General features: G+C 42.4%; 1 protein-coding gene across 1 annotated transcript in view; it reads right to left on the bottom strand.

Annotated features, from left to right (window-relative positions):
* The window catches only part of anks1b (ankyrin repeat and sterile alpha motif domain containing 1B), a 541,227-nt gene that overhangs the window by 228,162 nt on the left and 289,065 nt on the right, over positions 1-24,000 (bottom strand). The window contains 2 exon segments of the mRNA XM_084331050.1: positions 8,514-8,657; positions 12,338-12,490. Of these exon segments, the coding sequence (XP_084187176.1) occupies positions 8,514-8,657; positions 12,338-12,490 (297 nt within the window).

The following is a 24,000-nucleotide window of genomic DNA, read 5'->3' on the forward strand; positions in this document are numbered from 1 at the left end:
GTGTGTGTGTGTGTGTGCGTGCGTGCGTGCGTGTGTGTGTGTGTGTGTGTGTGCACGTGTGTTTGTTTATAGTAAACTTTTACCCCATGTTGGCTATCTGCCAACACCACAGCAGGTTCCTCCATAGGGATCTCATCTCATTATTATGGAGAGAGAGAGAGAGAGAGAGAGAGAGAGAGAGAGAGAGAGAGAGAGAGAGAGAGAGAGAGAGAGAGAGAGAGAGAGAGAGAGAGAGAGAGAGAGAGAGAGAGAGAGAGAGAGAGAGAGAGAGAGAGAGAGAGAGAGAGAGAGAGACAGGGGGCGGTGGAGCCCCACGGTATGCATTATTCATTCACACTCAGATAGACCTATAAGAGTTGACTGTGATTGCTAAGCCACCGCATGCACACACAGTACACACACACACACACACACACACACACACACACACACACACACACACACACACACACACACACACACGACAAGTGACATCAAGGTGGCCATCTGTGATGTAGCCTCTGTGCTGTCAACAATGTGAGTCTGACACTAAAGGCCCAAACACACTGAATTGGACGCACCTTTGGTTATGAATGCTTCTATGATGCACTGCAGGCTCTCAGGTCTGAAATGACACACTACAGAAGGTTAACCCTTTCACTGCCACACTACAGAAGGTTAACCCTTTCACTGCCACACTACAGAAGGTTAACCCTTTCACTAGCACAATACAGAAGGTTAACCCTTTCACTGCCACACTACAGAAGGTTAACCCTTTCACTGCCACACTACAGAAGGTTAACCCTTTCACTGCCACACTACAGAAGGTTAACCCTTTCACTGCCACACTACATAAGGTTAACCCTTTCACTGCCACACTACAGAATGTTAACCCTTTCACTGCCACACTACATAAGGTTAACCCTTTCACTACCACACTACAGAAGGTTAACCCTTTCACTGCCACACTACAGAAGGTTACCCCTTTCACTGCCACACTACATAATGTTAACCCTTTCACTGCCACACTACAGAAGGTTAACCTTTCACTACCACACTACAGAAGGTTATCCCTTTCACTACCACACTACAGAAGGTTAACCCTTTCACTACCACACTACAGAAGGTTAACCCTTTCACTACCACACTACAGAACTAGCAGTAGGTTGGTCTTCCTATATTAACCCTTTCACTACCACACTACAGAACTAGCAGTAGGTTCGGTCTTCCTATATTAACCCTTTCACTACCACACTACAGAAGGTTAACCCTTTCACTACCACACTACAGAAGGTTAACCCTTTCACAACCACTCTACAGAAGGTTAACCCTTTCACTACCACACTACAGAACTAGCAGTAGGTTCGGTATTCCTATATTAACCCTTTCACTACCACACTACAGAACTAGCAGTAGGTTCGGTCTTCCTATATTAACCCTTTCACTACCACACTACAGAAGGTTAACCATTTCACTACCACACTACAGAACTAGCAGTAGGTTCGGTCTTCCTATATTAACCCTTTCACTACCACACTACAGAAGGTTAACCCTTTCACAACCACTCTACAGCAGGTTAACCCTTTCACTACCACACTACAGAAGGTTAACCTTTCACTACCGGTTAACCGTCTGTAGTGTGGTAGTGAAAGGGTTAACCTTCTGTATTGTCGCAGTGAAAGGGTTAACCGTCTGTAGTGTGGTCGTGAAAGGGTTAACCGTCTGTAGTGTGGTTGTGAAAGGGTTAACCATAAGGATTTGTATAGTCGACTTTGATTGGCCATGTGCCGATAGTCGACTGGTCGACTATCCCCCGAATGCAAAAAAAGAAAAAAAAAGTATAATTACTCAATTTCTTTTTTTAATCATTCCATTTGGGCTGTGGGGGGTGCTTAATGTCTGAAGGAGTCGACGGAAGGCTTCTTGTCCTCTGCGAAAGCATGCAATTGGTCGACTGATGGATACATCTTGATGTTTGTCTAGTGTGTTCATTAGACGGGTGAAATCCTCTTTCAGTGCCTCTGTGCCTGTTTTCTTAGGCAGTTAGCCTCGCTGGTATGCGCACCATTAGCGTTAGCCACGCTTCTAGGTCTCTTTGCTTTTGGAAAGAATGATACAAAAAAAATAAAAAATATTATACTTTTTTATTTGTATATTTATAAAAATTTTTGCATTCGGTTAAGATGTTGGCAGTCGACTCCTTTCGATCGATTAGTCGACTATTTGACTAGTCAAGGTCAGCCCTAGCATGTACAATAGAAAATGCAGGACTATTATTCAAACCTCCTTGATGGATAAAAGTGCACATCATAGCGCAACAAGATGTTCATTTAATAATGCGCAGGTTCTCCATCGTGATCTTAAATCGTTGTTGAAATCATCAAACTTCTCAAAATTCCAATGGAGAGTCTGTCCGTTTACTGGGGGCTGACATCTTGATTAGAACGTAATTATTTTTTTAATTTTTCACTCCATTTCCCATTGGATTCATCATGGAAGCTGCTACTAGTTCTGTTGAAGTTTTGAGAAGTTGGACCAGTTGAACAATTTTGGGGAAAGTGTTTGACAAACAAGTGGCCCGGATTTTATGTTTAGGTAAATGGTAAATGGACAGCAGCATCTATAGAATAGAATAGAATAGAAAATAAATACTTTATTCATCCCGAGGGAAATTTGGCACTACAAATCACTCACAGTAAACAGACAAAAACAAAAGTCACAAATAAAAAAAAAAAAATAAGCCTAATAATAAAATACGGTCCGGGATATACATTTCCTATGTCACATTCCAATATAAAATATACAGAAATATACAGTAAGTGTACATTTGTAAAAGTAAAAGTCCAGGAACATGGTAACTGTCACCCTGTGCTCAGTGATGCAGTGAGGCACAGTGATGCATTATAAAGTCTGATGGCTGTCAGAATGAAGGACTTCCTGTGCCGTTCAGTGCTACATCTCGGGAGTCTAGTGCTTTTATCCAAATCGCTTTACAACTTATGCCTCACAACATTCACCCATTCACTCACACATTCACACACTGACGGCGGAGGCGACAATGCAAGGTGCTGACCTGCTCATCGGGAGCAGTTAGGGGTTAAGTGTCTTGCTCAAGGACACTTTGACACGCTGCCGGGAGGAGCTGGAATCGAACCGGGAACCTTCCCATTACCAGACGGCCGCTCTACCTCCTGAGCCACTGTCACAGGTAATATAGAATGTTTCTGAGTAAATAAAATACAATTACATGACATGCCATCGCTCCGGGAGATCTAAAGTAAATGTCAGTCAATGTTGAATGAATGAATGAATGATTTTATTTCAGTCTTCTTTTACAAAGCAATGTACAGTAGTAGAAAATGTATAAAAGAAAGAAAGTGACCAACCAGGTGTAGGCTGAAGCCGAGGCTTATAATTTGCCTACCCTTTTTACATTACATTATTTACAAAAAAACAAACAAAAAAACATAACTCAGTACATAATTTTGCAAAAACAAAAGGTTAGGTACAAAAAGTGTCATAGTTTTATATACAAAACGTATACACATTTATTTATTTGTTTATATATATATATATATATATATATATATATATATATATATATATATATATATATATATATTTTTTTTTTGTCACGATTTTAATATAGTTATGTTATAATAAAATATAATTAGGATAATAATAAGGTTTTATATTTATGTATCACCTTATATTTGAATAATTTCTTAAATTTATGTTCACCGGCAAACTCATGACAGGCAGAGAAACAGGGTGGACATAAACAATGCAGAGAGCGGCATCTATAGCTTATAGCAATAGCTTGTTTAGCTATTTAAATATTTTTTTTTAAATATAATACATTCTCCACCATGGATCAAAAGACTGCGAGTAAGTTCCAGTGTTAAAAAGAAGGTATTTGTGTCCGTGGTGGCAGATCACCCGCCCTCTTGCAAGTCAAAACCCCTTACTGTGCTGGCAGATCATTGTTACATGATAACAACATGACATTTTTCAATAAATAATTAATACTAAAATTTTAAAAACTTGAAACAAGCTCAATTTCACGGAAACGATTGAAAGTATCTATACTCAGTACACATAAAATATGAATACAAGATAAATTAATACAAGATCAACTCCCTTGCTATGCTTCCACGATACGGAGGATGTGTGTGGAGAGGAGGAGGAGGAGGAGGAGGAGGAGAGAAGTGATAGACAGTGAACTCTCCGGAACACTCCGTGCTACTCTTCCTCCCACTCCTCCTTCTCTCACCCTTTTCTCCCCATCTATTATTCATCTGTTTCTACCACCACACCGTTCACTGTACCTCACACAGGCTCTCAGATGCAGACTATGGACTAGTACACAATTTCACACAGAGAGGACCTGCCAAGCATCCATTGGTACCCACTCTCTGGAACTCACTCCATCCAAACATCCGTAGTGCTACATCCCTGCACTCTTTCAAATCCGAACTCAAAACCGGGTGGCTGGGTGGCGCAGTGGGCAAGGCGCTCGCCACTAACGCAGGAGATGCTGGTATCGAGCCCAGCTCTCGGCGTTGCTACCGGCTGGCCGGCCGTCATACTAACACAATTGCCAGTGTTAGAGGGTGGAAAAGCCGGTGGGTGGGGATTGGACGTTGTGGACAGTGACTCCTACAGGTCGGTTGGGTAACGCCTGTACAGCAGAAACAGGAAGTATCGGGGGCAGCGTGAGCCTCCCACGCGTTACTCCTCGCCACTGAGAGTTTGAGCTGTCTGGTGAAAAGATGCGACAGGCTGCGTGAATACTTTCGGCAACCAACATGTCCTTCCACGTTGCTCTGATTGGCCAGCGATCGGCCAGCCCTCTACGCTCGCTTTCCCCCTACACCGGTAACGCGCGCATGCACATTTTCTTTTTGACGGCACTCACACGCCAAGCGAGGCTAATCGCAGAAATGTAATGTTATGTTCGAATCCGTAGAATACATATTTATCAAAACAACTACCAGATTCACTCATAACGTTATTTCGCGTGACAACACAGCCCAGCTGTCAGAAACTGTACATTGTAATGTTATATAAAATAACGTTATATAATGTTATTTCGCGTTTTATTCATAACGTTATTTCGCGTGACTACACAGCCCAGCTGTCAGAAACTGTACATTGAGGGGGTTTGAATCACTGTTTACACTCCCCACTTACTGTACCATGTTCTACATATAGAACCTCATCTCATGCACCGGTTTGAATCAAAGCCCTATCGAAAGTACTCAAGCTCTACTGTCTTTAACTATAAATGTTTACACTCCCCACTTACTGTACCATGTTCTACATATAGGCGTTGGAGTATATAGTATATAGCGCGGCGTATATTGATGCAGGTAGGTATTATCTGATGCAGCTAGGTATTATCATGCTATACCCGCTTATTATTATTAACCAGCGTTGCTAATATGGCGTGTTCTGTGATGCCCATTTATTATTATTAACCAGGGGGATTATCGCGTCGCGTATTAACCTGGGGGAGCCTCATGTGCATGCGCGGCGTAACGTGTAAACGAGCACCTGGGGGGAGCCTCATGCGAATGCGCGGCGTAGGGAACGAGCGTAGAGCGCTGGTATTCACAAAGGAGAGCAACGCGGAAGGACATGTTGGTTGCTGAAAGTATTCACGCCGACAGGCTGCCTCCTCGTGTACCGGAGGGGACACGTGATGCAAGGCTTCTATCCTCCCTACAGCCAACCAGTGGGAGGCATAGTCTAGCAACGTTCAAGACAGGGGAGGGGAGAATTGGAATTACGAAATTGGGATGGGAGAAAAATTGAAAAATAAGGAGAAAAAGTGGAACAAATAAAAAAATCCCAACTCAAAACCCACCTCTTCACCAAATGTATAAATGACTCTGTCTGATTTTCCTCTTTTCTTTTTTACTTTGTTGTTACGTTGTTCCCCTTAGCAGGACGCTGTTAAGCGTCTCCTGAAAGGCGCTATATAAATCCAAGATATTATTATTACTTAGCCTACATATACGTCGTACACCCATACATACTGTACATAAACACGCAGACACACACCTTAACAATGGTGTTTGTATTTTATAGATGGTTTTCCTGTTACATCCTATGCTGACGATGATGTATTGCTATTTTCTATTATGATGAAGGCGCTATATGCCAAAACATGATAGCCTAAAAAAATGTGAACCTGAGCCAAAAGTCTTTCATCTCTTTCCTCTCTTTGTTTGAAGTACTACTCATGCAGTGTTTTCTTCTACAAGGTAGACTATAGCTCAGCTCCGACCAAGAACCTTCTCTCCTGTGTCTCTCCTACTCTGTCTCCCTCTCAGCCTTCCTACCGTCTCAATAAAGAACCTTCTCTCCTCAGCATGATGAATTGAAAATGGGGGACCCTGATGTAAACAAGACGAAAGTCTTTCTCTGGTCTGCATCCCCTTAACAATTGTGTGTATTGAGCCGTACTGTATTGTACCCATTCTGCAATCTGTTAATACACTTTTCAATCAATCAATCAATGCCTCCCTCTCGGTCTTCCCACTGTCTCAATAAAGAACCATCTCTCCTCTGTCTCCCTCTTTCTCTACTGTCTCAATACAAATAAATACTAAAGGGAGTGGTCTGTAGAAAATAGAGCAATAGAACTTACACGCAATGAGGTTCTGACTAATTAACAGGAAAACTTTCCACTTGCTCAGACATTTATTCATGTTTTAGCATTTCACTTTCATCTGGTGTATATATTTTATATGTACAATATCTGGACCATTATGATTTTTAAATCGCATGGATTAACTGTTAATGAGTTTTCATCTCAATGAGGCTGTCACACTTAACAGTGACAGAGTACCAGGACCATCTGTGAAAATACAGTCTGTATTCCTTCCAACCTCCTCCGGGGGCAGTAGGGAGCAGTGTTAATTTTGGCAGCTATTTTCATTTTAGTTTCAGTCTCAGTCATGTGTCAAGTGCTCCTTTTTAATTTTCATCATATTTAGTCATCTTCATTTATTTTTCGTTTAGTCAGTTTTAGTCAACTAAATGTCTGAGCATTTTAGTCTTAGTCAGTTTTTGTCTCAATTTTGTCTTTTTTGTTTTAGTCTAGATTTCGTCGACGAAAACGGATGACATTTTTGTCTATTTTTAGTTAATGTACAAAAAAAATTATATTATATAAATTATAAAACTTTTTTCTTTTCTTTTTTACAGCTACTGTTTTATATATACTGTTTTTTAGTAATAACTAGAAAGTAATGGTATTTATTCAACAACAGGTGATTGTATAGATTAGTCATTAACCCTTTCACTGCCACACGGTCGCCGGGTTAACCTTCTGTGTGTTGACGCAGTGAAAGGGTTAACCGTTTTGGTAGTGCGGCAGTGAAAGGGTTAAATGACAACTATGCTCAACTATGCTTCACCCAAGGAAAGGTTGTTGGCACATTGGTTCCACACGGACATTATACGTTGTTGCACTTGCTTCCAGAAGGCTCCGTTTAGGTCAGCTAGTAGCAGAGGCTCTGTTGTGATTTTTAATGCACAATAAATATTCAACATTCTCTTTTGAGACTCCGCCTCAGACTCTTATCATTTGGCACTAAAAGCTAAACATTGTCACCGGTATGGCTGTCCGCAACATGTCATTAATTGTGTGCGAGAGGTCGATCAGTTAGCCACATTAGCGTGAGCTAGGTTAGCCACTAGTTAACGCGAGCTAGATGGAAATACAAACAATGTAACGTTACTGGTGAAAAAGTGATTTACCTTGGAATACTCCTTTGCCAACTTGCTGTACTTTGCTTGCAGGTCTGCAGCTGGATTATGAATAGTCCCAACTTTAGCCAAGGTAACGTTAAGCTAAAACTAGCTTTTCAAATAGCTCTTCAGCTAATGCTAATAACAGAGCTCCCCGTCACACTGCTCCATCTGCACGATGGCATTAAGAAAAGTTATACTTATTTTGTCTCGTCTTGTTTTAGTCAACAATATCAACATACATGAAGAAAAATGTCGTCCTGTTTTTTGTAAATTACATTTTTGTGTCCTCAGTTGTAAACTATTTAGTCTCGTTAGCGTCACATGGTCTTCAATAACGTGACGTCACGTCTCGTTGTCGTCATGAAAAAAACCTGATCTTTCGTCATCATTTTAGTTGACCAAATTAACACTGGTAGGGAGTCAATTCAGACAAGGTACAGTGGCAGTATTCAACAGTGTTAGGAGAGAAGAGCAGTCATTTTTCTATATAATTTACAGTACAACATTGAAAGTACATTTGCCATAGCTCACTGACTGACCAGGGTATCTAGAATGTTACGTTTTCAAACTGTATCACTTTCAACACACCAACTGTGGCTTCTCAGTAACAAGAAATACTGCAGTACCCTTCTTTGCATGGAAAATACCTCTGTAGTCCGTGGGGTATCGAGATGACCTCTACATATGGTAAAATAGTCCATAATAATATGCATGGTCTCTCTACTGGATTATGGTTGTGCAAACTTGAACCCTGACCCCTGACCCCTCACCTGACAGTTGACCTCCATGCCGGCCTCCAGCAGGGTCTCCACGGTGGTTTGGTGCCCGTTGCGAGCAGCCAGGTGGAGGGGTGTGTGTCTGCGGGTGTGGCTGGCCATCAGGTTGGGGTGGGCCCTCACTAGCATACGGACCACCTGGAGAGAGAGAGAGAGAGAGAGAGAGAGAGAGAGAGAGAGAGAGAGAGAGAGAGAGAGAAAGAGAGAAAGAGAGAAAGAGAGAGAGAGAGAAAGAGAGAGAGAGAGAGAGAGAGAGAGAGAGAGAGAGAGAGAGAGAGAGAGAGAGAGAGAGAGAGAGAGAGAGAGAGAGGGAGACAGAGAGAGAGGAGGGGGGGGGTACGATGTCAAATAATACATACTGACAATGACAGGTGTGTGTGTGTGTGTGTGTGTGTGTGTGTGTGTCTGTGTGTGTGTGTGTGTGTGTGTGTGTGTGTGTGTGTGTGTGTGTGTGTGTGTGTGTGTGTGTGTGTGTGTGTGTGTCCTAATATGTTCAACATTTACCCTATGTTGGCTACCTGCCCACACAGCAGGCAGGTTCCTCCATAGAGATATCCCCTCATTAATATGGAGAGAGAGAGAGAGAGAGAGAGAGAGAGAGAGAGAGAGAGAGAGAGAGAGAGAGAGAGAGAGAGAGAGAGAGAGAGAGAGAGAGAGAGAGAGAGAGAGAGACAATTATACAGCTAGGGAGAGCAGGTGGGAGGGAAAGGGAGAGTGGGAGAGCTAGAATCCTTATTCAGTGGAGTGTACGCATGCTTGCACACTGTCTCATGGTGGAAGGACCTTGGGCTAGACTGAACTGGGACAACGTGCTTTTAGTTTGTATGCAGTCCAGAGAGGAGGCGTAACCAGGAGAAGATCAGGCAAGACCAGGGAGTCCCCAACACCTTGCAGGTGCCCCCCCCACTGTAAAAACCCTGTGACCACAGTAGGGTCGAATAGTCTCCTAATATATCGAAAGGAGCCGTAGTCGACTACCAACCTCTTAGTCTAATGCAAAATGTGTGTGTGTGTGTGTGTGTGTGTGTGTGTGTGTGTGTGTGTGTGTGTGTGTGTGTGTGTGTGTGTGTGTGTGTGTGTGTGTGTGTGTGTGTGTGTGTGTGTGTGTGTGTGTGTGTGTGTGTGTGCGTGCGTGCGCTGAGCCTGCCTCACCAAGCCGTTTCTCCACAGGCTCTTAGGAGTCCAGGATTTTCGGAGGAGGATTTTCGTAAATTTGTTAGTACAAACTTTTTATAAAGATAGTTACAAAGATATACTTATGAACATGTTCGAGAATGAGGTCCAATGTGCAGCTCGTAGCAAGGGCAACAAACTATTTTTACTCCTGTTTTTCAGACGTCGAGCTGGTTGATGGCAACTGTGTTTAGGCAGGCACGGCATTCACACTAGCTTCCATTAACACTCGTTTTTCTTTTCATTTGAAAATGAATAATCAGATTTTTTTAACTATATTTATCCAGGGTAGATTCTCTGAGCACGGATACTCGTTTTCAGCAACGCCCTGCTTCATACCGCCCAGTACAACCACAAGTCTGACACTGTTGACCACTAGGAGCCGCCCAGTACAACCACAAGTCTGACACTGTTGACCACTAGGAGCCACCCAGTACAACCACAGGTCTGACACTGTTGACCACTAGGAGCTGCCCAGTACAACCACAGGTCTGACACCGTTGACCACTAGGAGCTGCCCAGTACAACCACAGGTCTGACACTGTTGACCACTAGGAGCTGCCCAGTACAACCACAAGTCTGACACTGTTGACCACTAGGAGCTGCCCAGTACAACCACAAGTCTGACACTGTTGGCCACTGAGCAGCTCCACTGGAGCAGTTGAGTGTTAAGTGCCTTGCTCAAGGGAACTTCAACGATGGGTAATGAGTAGGGATGCACCGATCCGATATTGTTATCGGTATTGGCCGCCGATATCAGTAAAATAGCTGGATCGAGTATCGGTAAAAAAAAATATATATACCGTAATTTTCGCACTATAAGCCGCACCTGACTATAAGCCGCAGCAGCTAAATTGAATGATGTGTACATATGCCGCACTGGACTATAAGCCGCAGGTGTTTTAATGTTTAATTACCATATGTAATTAGCATTGGGACACAATACAGTCGGACAAATAACAAGAATTAACTCATTTACAAGTTGTATTAAGTTTAGCAAATAAGGGAACAGATAAATAACATTTCAATGCAGTCAAAAAAGCAATATTTTGATTTTTACATTTTCGGGTTTGGTCACGTCGAGTCACATATAAGCCGCACCGTTATATAAGCCGCAGGGTCGAAAAATGGGGGGAAAAGGCGCGGCTTATAGTCCGAAAATTACGGTATATATATCGGATTATTATTATTTATTTTTTTATAATAAATAAAATAAGAAATAACCATTCAGTACATTTATATCTACTGTATGTGTTAATTTGTTACATCTAGTTTCACTAAGTTAGGAAAGTAATGTTTTAAGTCAAGCCTGATGTTGCCTTGCACAAAATAATGATCCCAGTCTCTTCCACACAGTGACAGTGAGGCATACAGTTTATTAATTGAATTAATGAAGTTTATTTTCTGTCTTTGTTTACAAAAAATCAAAAACACACTTGCGATCCTTTACAATTCTTAAAAACCAAATATATTTTAATAAATTCTTTTTTAAAACGTGGATAAACTTTTTGGGAAAAAGAATTTGGACAATGGGTATTGGATCGGTATCGGTATTGGCCGATACCCAAACCCAGGTATCGGTATCGGGACTGAAAAAGTGGGATGGGTGCATCCCTAGTAATGAGGAAGGGGAGAGTGTAGATTAATTCACTTTTCCACCCCGTTTTTTTGTTTGGTTATAGTTTGGTTTGTTTTTCTAGGGAACCGATTCTCACATCACATGGGTCAGCCAGTGGTGGGTTGGTTAGGGTCAGGGTTAGTAGGGGTGGGACAATACATCGATCCAGATCGATATATCGATCTATTATCAATAATCAAATAGGATCGATGCCACGTAAAAAGATCGATTCATATTGCGATACTCTTATTTTGAAAATCCGGCGACGGCGACGTCATCACCCCGCGCCCAGTGTTGTGAAACTCAAACTCCGTTAACATCAACAGCAGTAGCGTCTAGAGCGTCACTAGTGTGCCTATTCTGTGACCCAAAACATGTCCCTGCTGTTTTATTCCACAACGGGTCCAATGCATCTAACCTGCTTTGCAATCCTCGTCACTCCATTATGCCCACGTCGCGTTAAAGATCAAAGATAACGTTACTTTAGCGTGAGCTAACAAGCTAAACCAGCGCCATAGGCAGAGAGAAGTGGGGACTGGGAGCATAGACTGGGAGGGTGCATTCTCGGGGATAGCCCCACTAACAGGATCTGGCCGGTACTGCACCTTGGGACTCCCAATATGCTTTTCCAGCCAAAATACAGCTCTGTGACAGTGAATAGGATATTAATATCGAGAGAAAAAAAAGAAAAATGAACCAAAAACAGTGAACAGGAGGTCTATTTGTATTAAAAACAATAGATTGTTTTTCATTTAAATGTCTGGAAGAGCTCAAAAATAAAAATGTCATGATATTTCCATTGCCTTTTTTTTTGTTGATTTAAATGTTACTGATTGTATTAAATGGGCACATAATATCGTCTCATATCGATCGGAGGCACATGAATCGAATCGTATCATATCGTATCGTGGCAGACTGTGTGATATCGGATAATATTGTATCGTTGTCCAAAGAATCGATATCGTATCGTATCGTGATTAAACTGGTGATTCCCACCCCTAAGGGTTAGGTGTGTGTTCTAGCTGACCTGCAGACGTCCGTACAGTGCCGACAGGTCCAGGGGCGTCTCCTGATGACTGTTCCTCATGGTGGGATCGGTCAACTCCTGGAGCAGCACAGACACCACCTCAGAGTGACCGTACTGGGCGGCACAGTGGAGGGCCGTCTCCTTCTCATGGTTCTACAGGCGGAGGGAGAGAAGAGGTATGGTAAGGTAAGGTAAGGTAAGGTAAGGTAAGGTAAGGTAAGGTAAGGTATGGTAAGGTATGGTATGGTATGGTAAGGTAAGGTAAGGTAAGGTATGGTAAGGTAAGGTATGGTATGGTAAGGTAAGGTAAGGTAATGCATGGTATGGTATGGTAAGGTAAGGTATGGTATGGTATGGTATGGTATGGTAATGTATGGTAAGGTATGGTATGGTAAGGTAAGGTAAGGTAATGCATGGTATGGTATGGTATGGTAAGGTATGGTATGGTAAGGTAATGTAAGGTATGGTAAGGTATGGTATGGTAAGGTAAGGTAATGTATGGTAAGGTATGGTAAGGTATGGTATGGTAAGGTATGGTATGGTAAGGTAAGGTAATGTATGGTAATGTATGGTATGGTATGGTAATGTATGGTATGGTAATGTATGGTATGGTATGGTAATGTATGGTATGGTATGGTATGGTAATGTATGGTAAGGTAAGGTAAGGTAATGTATGGTATGGTATGGTAAGGTAATGTATGGTATGGTAAGGTATGGTAGGGTAATGTATGGTATGGTAATGTATGGTATGGTATGGTATGGTATGGTAATGTATGTTATGGTATGGTATGGTAATGTATGGTATGGTATGGTATCTCTCTATTTTCTCCTAATGCAATCTTATTGTTTAAGGGACTCGTTAGTCTACAATGCCCTCTAGAGGGGAGACAGGTTACTATATTCATTTGATTAATGGCTCTGTAGCAAAGGGAATGAATGAAAAAAATTTGTTATCCTGTTTCCTACAAGTGACTTTTTATTACTTTTATTTTCATGAGTATATTATTATTATTTTATGAATGGAGAAAAGTTTTCCTTCTGTTGTAGTGGTTCTTTGCTTATAGAATTTTGTGTTTGCTTTTGGCTTATTTAAGTTTCTGGTATATATTTGTTTTCAACATGCTACATTAACACTTTGAGCGCCACTCACGGCTAATCTCGGGTTTACGATTGTGACGTTGAAAGCCACGTCACGGCTTTTCTCGGAATTTTATATATATTTTTTTATTAGCGATCTGAAATCATATTGCATCACCCGAGCCTACCGTTGGAGATTCAGGGGCCGCCGGCGATCAGATGTGAAAAAAGTGCCCCCTATCGTCTCCCAGATGGTAAATCACCCTTTTGGAATGGACTCAATGAAAATGGATGGGGGGAAAAAAATATTCCAGTCCACATTTTCCAGTCCACTGATGCAGCCGGAGTTACCAGAGTTCATTCTGGAGCCTCTGAGCCACGGCGAGCATGGGTTATACTGTACACACGTTGGATCAATATACTTATCGATTTTTTTTAATGGTGATCAGGAATTGGAATATACCATTTGGATACCATCTGATGTCAGGTAAGGAATCTATGTTATCAGTGTTAGGATAATCAGACTCGTTTTCATCGAGATATAAGCGTTTCCACTATATGTGATATGGCTGTTTCACTGTAAAAGCCCATGAGGAAATAATAGCAGCGATTATCGGGCCGTGGACCGTGGCATCAACGGGGTAAAAAGGAAAACACGGCCTGGCACTGAAAGTGTTAACAAGTCCTTACTCTGGAGGTCAAAGTTGACTAGCATTCCCAAGCTCACCTCTATGATGTCACTTCCTGCCACATGGTATATAGCTTCCATTTTTACAAGCTATCACTGCTGCACTGAAGATGGAAACACCTGTTCCGAAACATGTCTGTACTATAGGCTGCCATTAAAAACTATTTTTAAAAATCTGGTCCGGCCTTCGGCTTTATTCTTCATGGTATGGTAAGAGAACATTGTATTATCCCAGAGGGGAAATTGTGTGGTCAACAGCACTATACAACATGGTTAGCTGAGAATGTAGAAAAGTAAATAACAACAAAAGATAATAAAACAATCGAAAGAATGTTACACAGCATTTCTAGCAGTATTTACATTATCTACAAGGAAGGAACGATTGGGAAGAGAGGAGGGAGGGATGAACAGAGGGATGGAGGAAGGAAGAAAGAAAGAAAGAAAGAAAGAAAGAAAGAAAGAAAGAAAGAAAGAAAGAAAGAAGAAGAAAGAAAGAAAAGAAAGAAAGAAAGAAAGAAAGAAGAAAGAAAGAAAGAAAGAAAGAAAGAAGGAAGGAAAAAAAGAAAGAAAGAAAGAAAAAGAAAGAAAGAAAGAAAGAGAGGGAAGGAGGGAGGGAGGGAGAACATTGAGGAGGAGGGGAGCGAGGAGACGCAGGGGAGGAATAGAGGGAGGGGAAAGGAGAAGGGGGAGGGAGAAGGATAAACAACAGGAATGGCAGGAGATGGAAGAAGTGTGAGGAATAGAAGGGAAGAGGGACATGATACAGATCTGATCAGAGATGAATGCATGGAGCAGTGTCCAAATAATAAGACAGAGGGAGGTGTGGAGGTGGAGTGAAAGGGGTGTCAAACGAGGGGGATAAAAGGAGGTGGGTGATTTCATTTTGGAGACAAAGAGAAAACAAGCATTCAAGACAGTGTCATATTCAGTGAGTCTTTCTTCCCGCAAGGCTTTCTCTTGTCTTGATCAATAATTCACCCTGGAGATACACATTCCATAACTATTGTGTCCAGCATTGTGAGAGCTGTCGAGGGAAATCTACTGCTTCCTGTCCATGTGCAGTCTGAGTAACGCCTGAACCAAGAGGATACATGGTTCAGTAAGGACTCTTTCTGCCATTTTAAGCCTTAGAACATATTGTGGTTCTGTTTTCACTTTGGATGGACATTGCACATAGTGTTAGTTATTCATTTAAATCAAATACCAGTGACTGTCAAGTGTAAATACACCCCACTAGTAGGTGAGGGTATAATCCTTACAGTATTGTGTGGCCTTGCACAGCCATTAAGCACAACGGTACTCATTCTCAAACGGACATACGAGGAAGGTTACCAAGAAATTCCTTCGTACTCGATTTACGAACTTATTTGGCGCTTATTTACCGCGGATATAGCTACTGTATAGTGGAATAGACTGTATTAACATTACGTATTGTGACTGTATTCATATGCCATATACCATCTTGTTCTCTATGATATTATTATATAATTATAATTATAAATTAATTATAATTATATTATATAAATGGTTTTATTTATTTCTTTTTTTGTATTTTATTTTTTTATTCTTTTTTAAACAAACATATAAACAAACATGACAACACAACGATAAGATATACAAGCATTAATTGTCAGGGCACATCCAATGTGATCACCTTTTGGTTAGTTGTTTTATATAAGATATACCCATAATACCTGTTATCTAAAAAAAAAAAACTACATACATATGCTCAGACTCGAACCCCCCCCTCCCGGACCCCACCTTGAGAAGTACCTCCACTATCCCTCGCACCTAACCAGACACTACCATTATAGGCTAGCTTTTATTCTCTCCACCACTTCTAACCACATTGACATTTTGGATTCATTGAGACCCAGAATTCTTGCTGTAGATATTTCATGGTAAATTACATCGAGATATGTAAGAAACCAAACTTTACGGCACATTTTTTCCGGTTGAAACCAGCGTGATGCGATCAGCTTTTTGGCTACTGTGATACCCGATAAAACCAATCTCTTTAGCTGTGGATTCACTGCAAACTCAAAAACATCATTCAACAGCAATACCGAGGGGTGTACAGGTATATTCCAAGATACGAGTTTTGATATTTGTTGGTCACATCTTTCCAGAATGCCTTAACTGGTGAGCAGTCCCAATACATGTGCATAAATGTCCCTTCGTCCCCATTTGTACATTGGTTTTATTTATTTCTATTGCTTATAAATAAATAAATGCGTGGAGAAATGGCTTGGTCAGGCAGGCTCAGCATGTGTGTGTGTGTGTGTGTGTGTGTGTGTGTGTGTGTGTGTATGTGTGTGTGTGTGTGTGTGTGTGTGTGTGTGTGTGTGTGTGTGTGTGTGTGTGTGTGTGTGTGTGTGCGCGCTCGCGCATGCTGAGCCTGCCTCACCAAGCTGTTTCTCCACGCATTTATTATTTCTAAACAATAGAAATAAATCAAACCGACAATAAATAATACCATAGAGAACAAGACGATATATGGCTTATTAATACAGTGTATTCCAACTATACAGTAGCTATATCCATGGTGATGGGTTTAGTTCCTACTGTATTTATTTAGTTTGCACTGTGTGTAATGCTCACAAATGCCTCATTGAGTCATGACTATAAATGCAAAATGTAATTGTTAATGATTACAAATATTGTCGTATTTATCTTTATTATAATTATTTAATTCCGAGGATGTCTGTAGAATCGACTTGAACGCAATCACCAACTATGTATCCCAAATGAAGCCTTTTACCAGTTTCATCACCTGTGCATTGTATATTACTATTGCACTTTACTGTTACATTTGCACTCTGGTTGGATGTTGTATTGTACTTGTGCTGTATAATGACAATACATTTGAATCTAATCTAATTAAATTTTGATCGGTCACAAATTGCTACCTGTTGAATATTTACCCCATGAGGGTCAACACGGAGCAGACGCAACGGATAGCCTCTCCTTAGAAGGAGCTGGTGGAGAGTGTCTGTATGGTTTTTAAATTAAGGCGTACGAGAACGCGCTTCCAGTTTAAGAACGAGAGACGTTCTTCATTCATGGGAACCCAGCTGCGAAGAGTGCGGCCGCTTACGGACAGGGGCGCGTGCGTTGGTGATTTCAAGCTGGTTGCACTTTGTTTTAATTACGCCACATGCACGCATGCTCCCGGGGCGCGCGCACAGACTAAAGGACGATGCCTAATTGCCTCTACGAATGGAATGTAACACATTTCATTCACAAGTTTTGTGTGATGTATCTGAGAACGGATTTGAACACACCTGACGACCTGCGCTATTGTTATGCAAAGTAGCCAGGTGGGTTTAAGGTTTAGGTTTAGGTTTACTTATTTGTTCAAGGGGGACAGCGTACATTAATAAAACATTTTACAAATGTAAATGAACCCAATTTTATTCTCATGGCATCATTATAAGCTACCTGAAGTCTCCGCAAACGTGCTTTTGCGCTACCTGTTGTGTGTAATTTTATAGCCTATAAAGGACCATCGTTTATGTGACCCCCCCCCCCCCCACAAGCAACCACCACAAGCAAAACTTAACCCTTTCACTGCAGTACACGGCTGTAACCAGAAAAGTCAAGTCATTAATCCTCATCTTCGTCTTCTTCTAGAGAGTCTCTACTAGGAGGTGGTCCAGGGGGGGGGGTGGGGGGGGGGGGGGGGTGGGGGGGGGGTCTCTACTAGAGGTGGTCCAGGGGGGGGGGGGGGGGAGTCTCTACTAGGAGGCGGTCCAGAGTGGGGGGGGGTCTCTACTAGGAGGTGGTCCAGAGGGGGGGGGGGGGGAGTCTCTACTAGGAGGTGGTCCAGAGTGGGGGGGGAGTCTCTACTAGGAGGTGGTCCAGAGGGGTGGGGGGAGTCTCTACTAGGAGGTGGTCCAGAAGTGGGGGGGAGTCTCTACTAGGAGGTGGTCCATGAGGGGGGGGGGGGGGGTCTCTACTAGGAGGTGGTCCAGAGGGGGGGGGGGGGGTGTCTCTACTAGGAGGTGGTCCAGAGGGGGGGGCTGAGTCTCTACTAGGAGACTAGTAGTCACACACACGCACGGCACACACACACACACACACACACACACACACACACACACACACACACACACACACACACACACACACACACACACACACACACACACACACACACACAACACACACACACACACACACACACACACACACACACACACACACACACTGTGGAACAGTGTCTATCTGTCTGTCTGTCTCTCTGCTGTCTGTCTCTCTGCTGTCTCTCTCAAAATAGTATAAGTGCTATCTTGGCCCTGAGAGCGTTGCTCTCCGGCTCTGCAGCTGGACCCTTCTCAAATCAGCACGAAAAAAGCTATAAGCTTATAAAACGATTTAATATGCTAACTTCGTTTTAAATTCTTTAATTCACATTTGTTTATTTCATAAAGATTTTCCCGACATAATGCTACCTGCCCCGACCAGATCCGTGACTCTGTTGCGATACAGATGAATTATCTACTCAGAATAGTATTATAAAGTGGCTATCTTTATGCTGTAGATCACTGCTGGTACGTGCGTGCAGAACCTTTATTTCAGCGGGGACTGTACATATTTATTTGACGTTACTGTACAATATATGTGTGTATTAAAAGACGGAGCTGTCTTTTATTGTAATATAATAATTATTAATATTAAAAAGAAATGAAGAAAGGCATTCTTATTCCAGCATGCATTAATGACACCAACCGGGCAACGGCAAAACAGTGGTTAATGGTCTTTATTAGTGTTTGCGGTGTCCAGGCAGCAATGGTCTTTTAGGAAGTTAATAGATATAATATCCGACATCACCGTGTACATGTCTGTCAGCCTGTCGTGTATTTCCTCCATAACACGTTTCCCTCGGCTTAGTCCACTTTTCCACATTTCATGGGGGTGTTCCATTACCGTATATGGTTAATTACGGGCGGTTCTGTTCTAAATTCTGTGCTTACGAACGTAGTAGAAGACTTTCTAAGAAAAGTTGATAAATGAGGGCCCAGGGTTGTAAGCTAATAAACCTTATTTACCAGTCTACCCGATTGTCTCTACACTCATTGATCGGGGAACATTCTCCCACAGTCCACCGGTATCAGAGCAGTGGTCAGCAGTCTCTGTGGCCGTCCTCAGATTGACCCCGGTGTGTCCCGTGGGGACTCCACCCCCCCCCCCCCTGTCCTTCTGCGGTGACTCACATTCCCCCCCCTCAGCCTGTGCCACAGCAGGCTCAAGTTTCAAGTTTGTTTATTAATTATCACAATAAAATACACGTAATTTACGGTGAAATGCTTGGTTCTGTATGAGCCCCCGAGAGTGTGCTTCATACAGTAAAAAAGTAAGTAAGAAAGAAAGTAAAAAGTAAGTAAAAAAAAAAAAAAATAAGTAAAGAGGAATATACATATATACAATATACAGTACAATATACAATCTAAAGTCCAACCTAGCTAAGTACAGTGAGTAAAAATGAGTAAACAGTGAGGTACAATGCAGAAAATGAGGTACAACACGTTGTGGTAAGGTGCTATTGCAAATGAGGTATGAATGTAGTGCAAATGTCTTTAATAATAGATAGATATAATGTAGTGTCTAAAGTGAGTAAAGTGAGTGTTACGGTGAGTGTTTGTTTAAAGTGAGTGTGTGCATGTGGATGTGTGTGAAGTGAGTGTAGATGATGGGTTGTTACATGGAGTCATTGAGCATCCTGATGGCCTGGGGATAAAAGCTCCTTCTGAGTCTCTCTGTGCTGGCCATGAGACTCCGCTAGCGCTTGCCTGACCGCAGCAGTTCAAAGAGGCAGTTGTTTGGGTGACTAGACTCTTTGGTTATTCTCTTAGCCTCTGTGCAGCATGACTGTACAGACTGGTCAGGCATTTCGGAGGGCAGCAACTTAAGCAACAATAGGGTCCCTCCTGTCTGTACCTAAAGATCTTAAAGTGGAAGAAATCCAGACATACTTTTTTGTTGAGTGGAGATCCAACATCCCACATAGATTTTAATTTTTGGGTCCCAGCCTTAAAGGAACACGCCGACCTTTTGGGAAATTAGCTTATTTTGCCATCTACCCTGGAGTTAGACAAGCAGATACATACCCTTTTTCTTCTCTGTGCATGCATTAGGCTTAGGGAACAGCCACACCGTTAGCCTAGCTTAGCGCCATTCACTGGAAGTAGGTGTGCCAGTGTACAGTAGCTTAGTTTCCCAACAGTCACGAAATACACTCCAAATACAACTCCAAAACGTTCCTGTACACATGTTGTGACCTGTGTATTTACGTGGAGAAATATATATATTATATATTTCTTTACATTTTAGTTTTTCTATGTAGATATATATACTCGGAACTATCTTTTGCCGAACCACTGCTGCCTGGGCGCAGTGATTTTATCACCTCAAAAGCCCCGGTGATGAAATCACTGCGCCCAGGCAGCAGTGGGTCGGCAAGAAAAAGTATCAGATAGGTAGATATTGAGTATATATATCTGCTTAGAAAACGAAAATGTCTAATTATTATTATTACATTTTTTTTCACGTGGTAAATACACAGGTCACAATATGTTTACAGGAACGTTTTGGAGTTGTATTTGGAGTGTATTTCGTGACTTTGGGGAACTAGGCTACACTTGTGGTATAGGGTGGCTTGCGTTCGTAAACTCTCTTTTTCCACCTAAATGGTTCACTAAAATATCCAAAATACCAATATCACTTACAGCACCTTTAATCTTTAAGAAACCAAGATATGATATACATTAAGATTGTATGGAATATACATGCATACTATCCATGTTTTAGCCCACATATTTGGTTATTTGTGGTAGTGGCAGGCACAGGACACAGAGTCAAAGAAGCATGTGTGTATGCAACACGATAAGCACATTTACTGCTATTTCATCAGTTTAGAGAATCGATCGGTGGCCCTGTCAGATACAGTGGCGAGTCATCACAAAGGACCGTATTATAGGGAAACACTGCCCATCCAGCAAGTAAGAGAGTGAAAGAGAACAACAATAGGACCATCAATCTTTTAGAATCTGTAACGATTCAACAAAACGTAACTTGCCACCTAGCCTCTAACATTCTCCTCCACCAGCACAGCATGTACCGATTGCTCCAGCATGCCAGCCAATCATGTCTTTGTACAGTAGTGTCATGCTAAATCTGGTGTTTGCACCCAAGAGACTACTAACTTCCATAATACAGTACATCAAGCCAAATGTAAGAACAGCCTCATACCAAAAGTCATGTTACATGTGATTAGGGATTGTCTCGGGGGTAGTGTACATGTTAATGGCTGTTTTAGATATATAGGTAACTTTCACACTTCGAGGCACCGTGAGTATATTCCCCCCCTAAGGGACCCCTCCAAAGTTTAGAACGGGTCCTGTTGGTCCCTGAGGGCCTGTGGCTTCTGGCAACAACACCCCTAATGACTGGAAAAGAAAGATAGCGGAGAGGAGAGGAGAGGAGAGGAGAGGAGAGGAGAGGAGAGGAGAGGAGAGGGACATGATGGATGGCCATGCTGTCAGAGAGGGTCCTGCTGGGGTGTGTGTGTGTGTGTGTGTGTGTGTGTGTGTGTGTGTGTGTGTGTGTGTGGTGTGTGTGTGGTGTGTGTGTGTGTGTGTGTGTGTGTGTGTGTGTGTGTGTGTGTGTGTGTGTGTGTGTGTGTGTGTGTGTGTGTGTGTGTGTGTGTGTGTGTGTGTGTGTGTGTGTGTGTGTGTGTGTGTGTGCGTGTGTGTGTGTGTGTGTGTGTGTGTGTGTGTGTGTGTTTATATGTATACACATAGACTTGCAGTATTGTATAGACAGCATGCACATACACACTGACCATCTACGACAGGCCTCTACATATATCTCAATGGCTAGAGCGGAAAATGTAACGATGTGCTGAAATGGAAAAATCATTTGCGTGTGTGCATGTGTTTGTGTTGTGTGTGTGTGTGTGTGTGTGGTGTGCGCATGTTTGTGTTTGTGTGTGTGTCTGTGTGCACACAAGCTTGTGTGTTTAGTCGGTGTTTGACCGAGGGTAAACCCTATATTTTGAGTAAGAGGCTGAAATGCAATACTGCTACGATACATGGGAAAGCAGAACAGGAAGGGAGGGAGAGGGAGAGGGAGAGGGAGAGGGAGAGGGAGAGGGAGAGGAGAGGGAGAGGGAGAGAGAGAGAGGGAGAGGAAGAGGGATGGAGATATAGGGGGAGAGAGAGGGAGAGAGAGGGAGAGGGAGCGGGAGAGGGAGAGGGGAGAGAGAGGGAGAGGGAGAGAGAGAGAGGGAGAGGAGAGGGGGAGAGAGGGAGAGGGGGAGAGAGAAAGACAGAGAGAAACTGTTTCTCCTCCCACCCCACTTTAAATTACCTCTCTCATGCAGTGAGAGAAAAAGATAGAGATGGAGGATGCCTCAACGACCAATCGGATCTCTTGGCTGTCCCCCTCGACTGTGCACCCCTTCATTCATGGTGCAATGGAACGCTCCGTAATGGAGCAGAGAGCGGAGACGACTGCAGCTCCACTGTTACTCTGCTGCTGTAACATACAGTCTTCACTACAGGCTGAGAGACATATCATGATGTGTTTCTTGAGAGAGAGAGAGAGAGAGAGAGAGAGAGAGAGAGAGAGAGAGAGAGAGAGAGAGAGAGAGAGAGAGAGAGAGAGAGAGAGAGAGAGGAGAGAGAGAGAGAGAGAGAGAGAGAGAGAGAGAGAGAGAGAGAGGGAGAGAGAGAGAGAGGGGGGGGGGTGAGAGAGATGAGGAAGGGGCAAGAGAGAAAGAGAGCTGGGAGTGTGTGTGTGAGAGAGAGAGAGAGAGAGAGAGAGAGAGGAGAGAGAGAGAGAGAGAGAGAGAGAGAGGGGGGCAGGTGTGTGAGTCCTCAGCCCTTGTGTGGGTGAATGTAACAAGTTCCCTACCGTTTTCTTTCCCCTATTATTTCATGCACACTTTATTCATTGTTTTAAATGATTATTTTCTTTAAAGTTATTTTCACTCTGTTTTGAATTTGATGCAAATTTGCAATGCATGAGGTCATCCTTTTGTGTTAAATGGCTGCATAAAGCAAGCATTTGTTGACTCTCATGTTGATAAGAGCATTAAAACTTGAAAAATATCCATTTAAAGGAAAACGCCAACATTTTGGGAAATTAGCTCATTTGCCATCTACCCTGGAGTTAGACAAGAAGATACATACCTTTTTCTTCTCTGTACATGCAGTAGGAGGAGTAGGAAGACGTTTGGAACTAGGCTAATGGAGGAACCTACTTCCAGTGACTGACGCTAATCTAGGCTAACGGTGTGTGTCTTCCTACTCCTACTGCATGCACAGAGAAGAAAGAGGGTAAGTATCTTCTTGTCTAACTCCAGGGTAGATGGCAAATAATAAATAAGAGTTTTCCCTTAACACATTGGGCGCCATGCATTATGTCCTCTCTGCCACTGCTGTAAGCCTATGGAGATGTTTCCCTTCTTTGCAGGGCTATAACTTTTTAAATATTATAGCTATATCTGCATTACTATGGCCCATTCAACATCGGGTATCTATCGTTCCGGATGTGGGAACGTTATATTTTTTCATTCATACATTGTTGTGTTAATACCGTCGAGAATATAAGTATGTTTTTAAGCTTTTCTGCTGTAATTCCAAAAACGCTAGTTATAGGCCCTGAAGCATATCAATCAATCAATCAATCAATCAATCAATCAATCAATAAAATGTATTTATATAGCACGTTTAAACATGACGCTTGTCAACCAAAGTGCTTCACATAGCTAAGCTAAGTACAAAGAAAAGTATAAAATAAACTGAAAAATAAAATAAAATCAACGGATAGACAAAGGAAAAACAGAACAACGCGTCAACAAGTACGGCAAGAGTCAAAGTGAGTCAGGGAAGGC

The sequence above is a fragment of the Notolepis coatsorum genome, assembly GCF_963971535.1.
Source record: "Notolepis coatsorum genome assembly, chromosome: 15".
Taxonomy (NCBI): Eukaryota; Metazoa; Chordata; class Actinopteri; order Aulopiformes; family Paralepididae; genus Notolepis; species Notolepis coatsorum.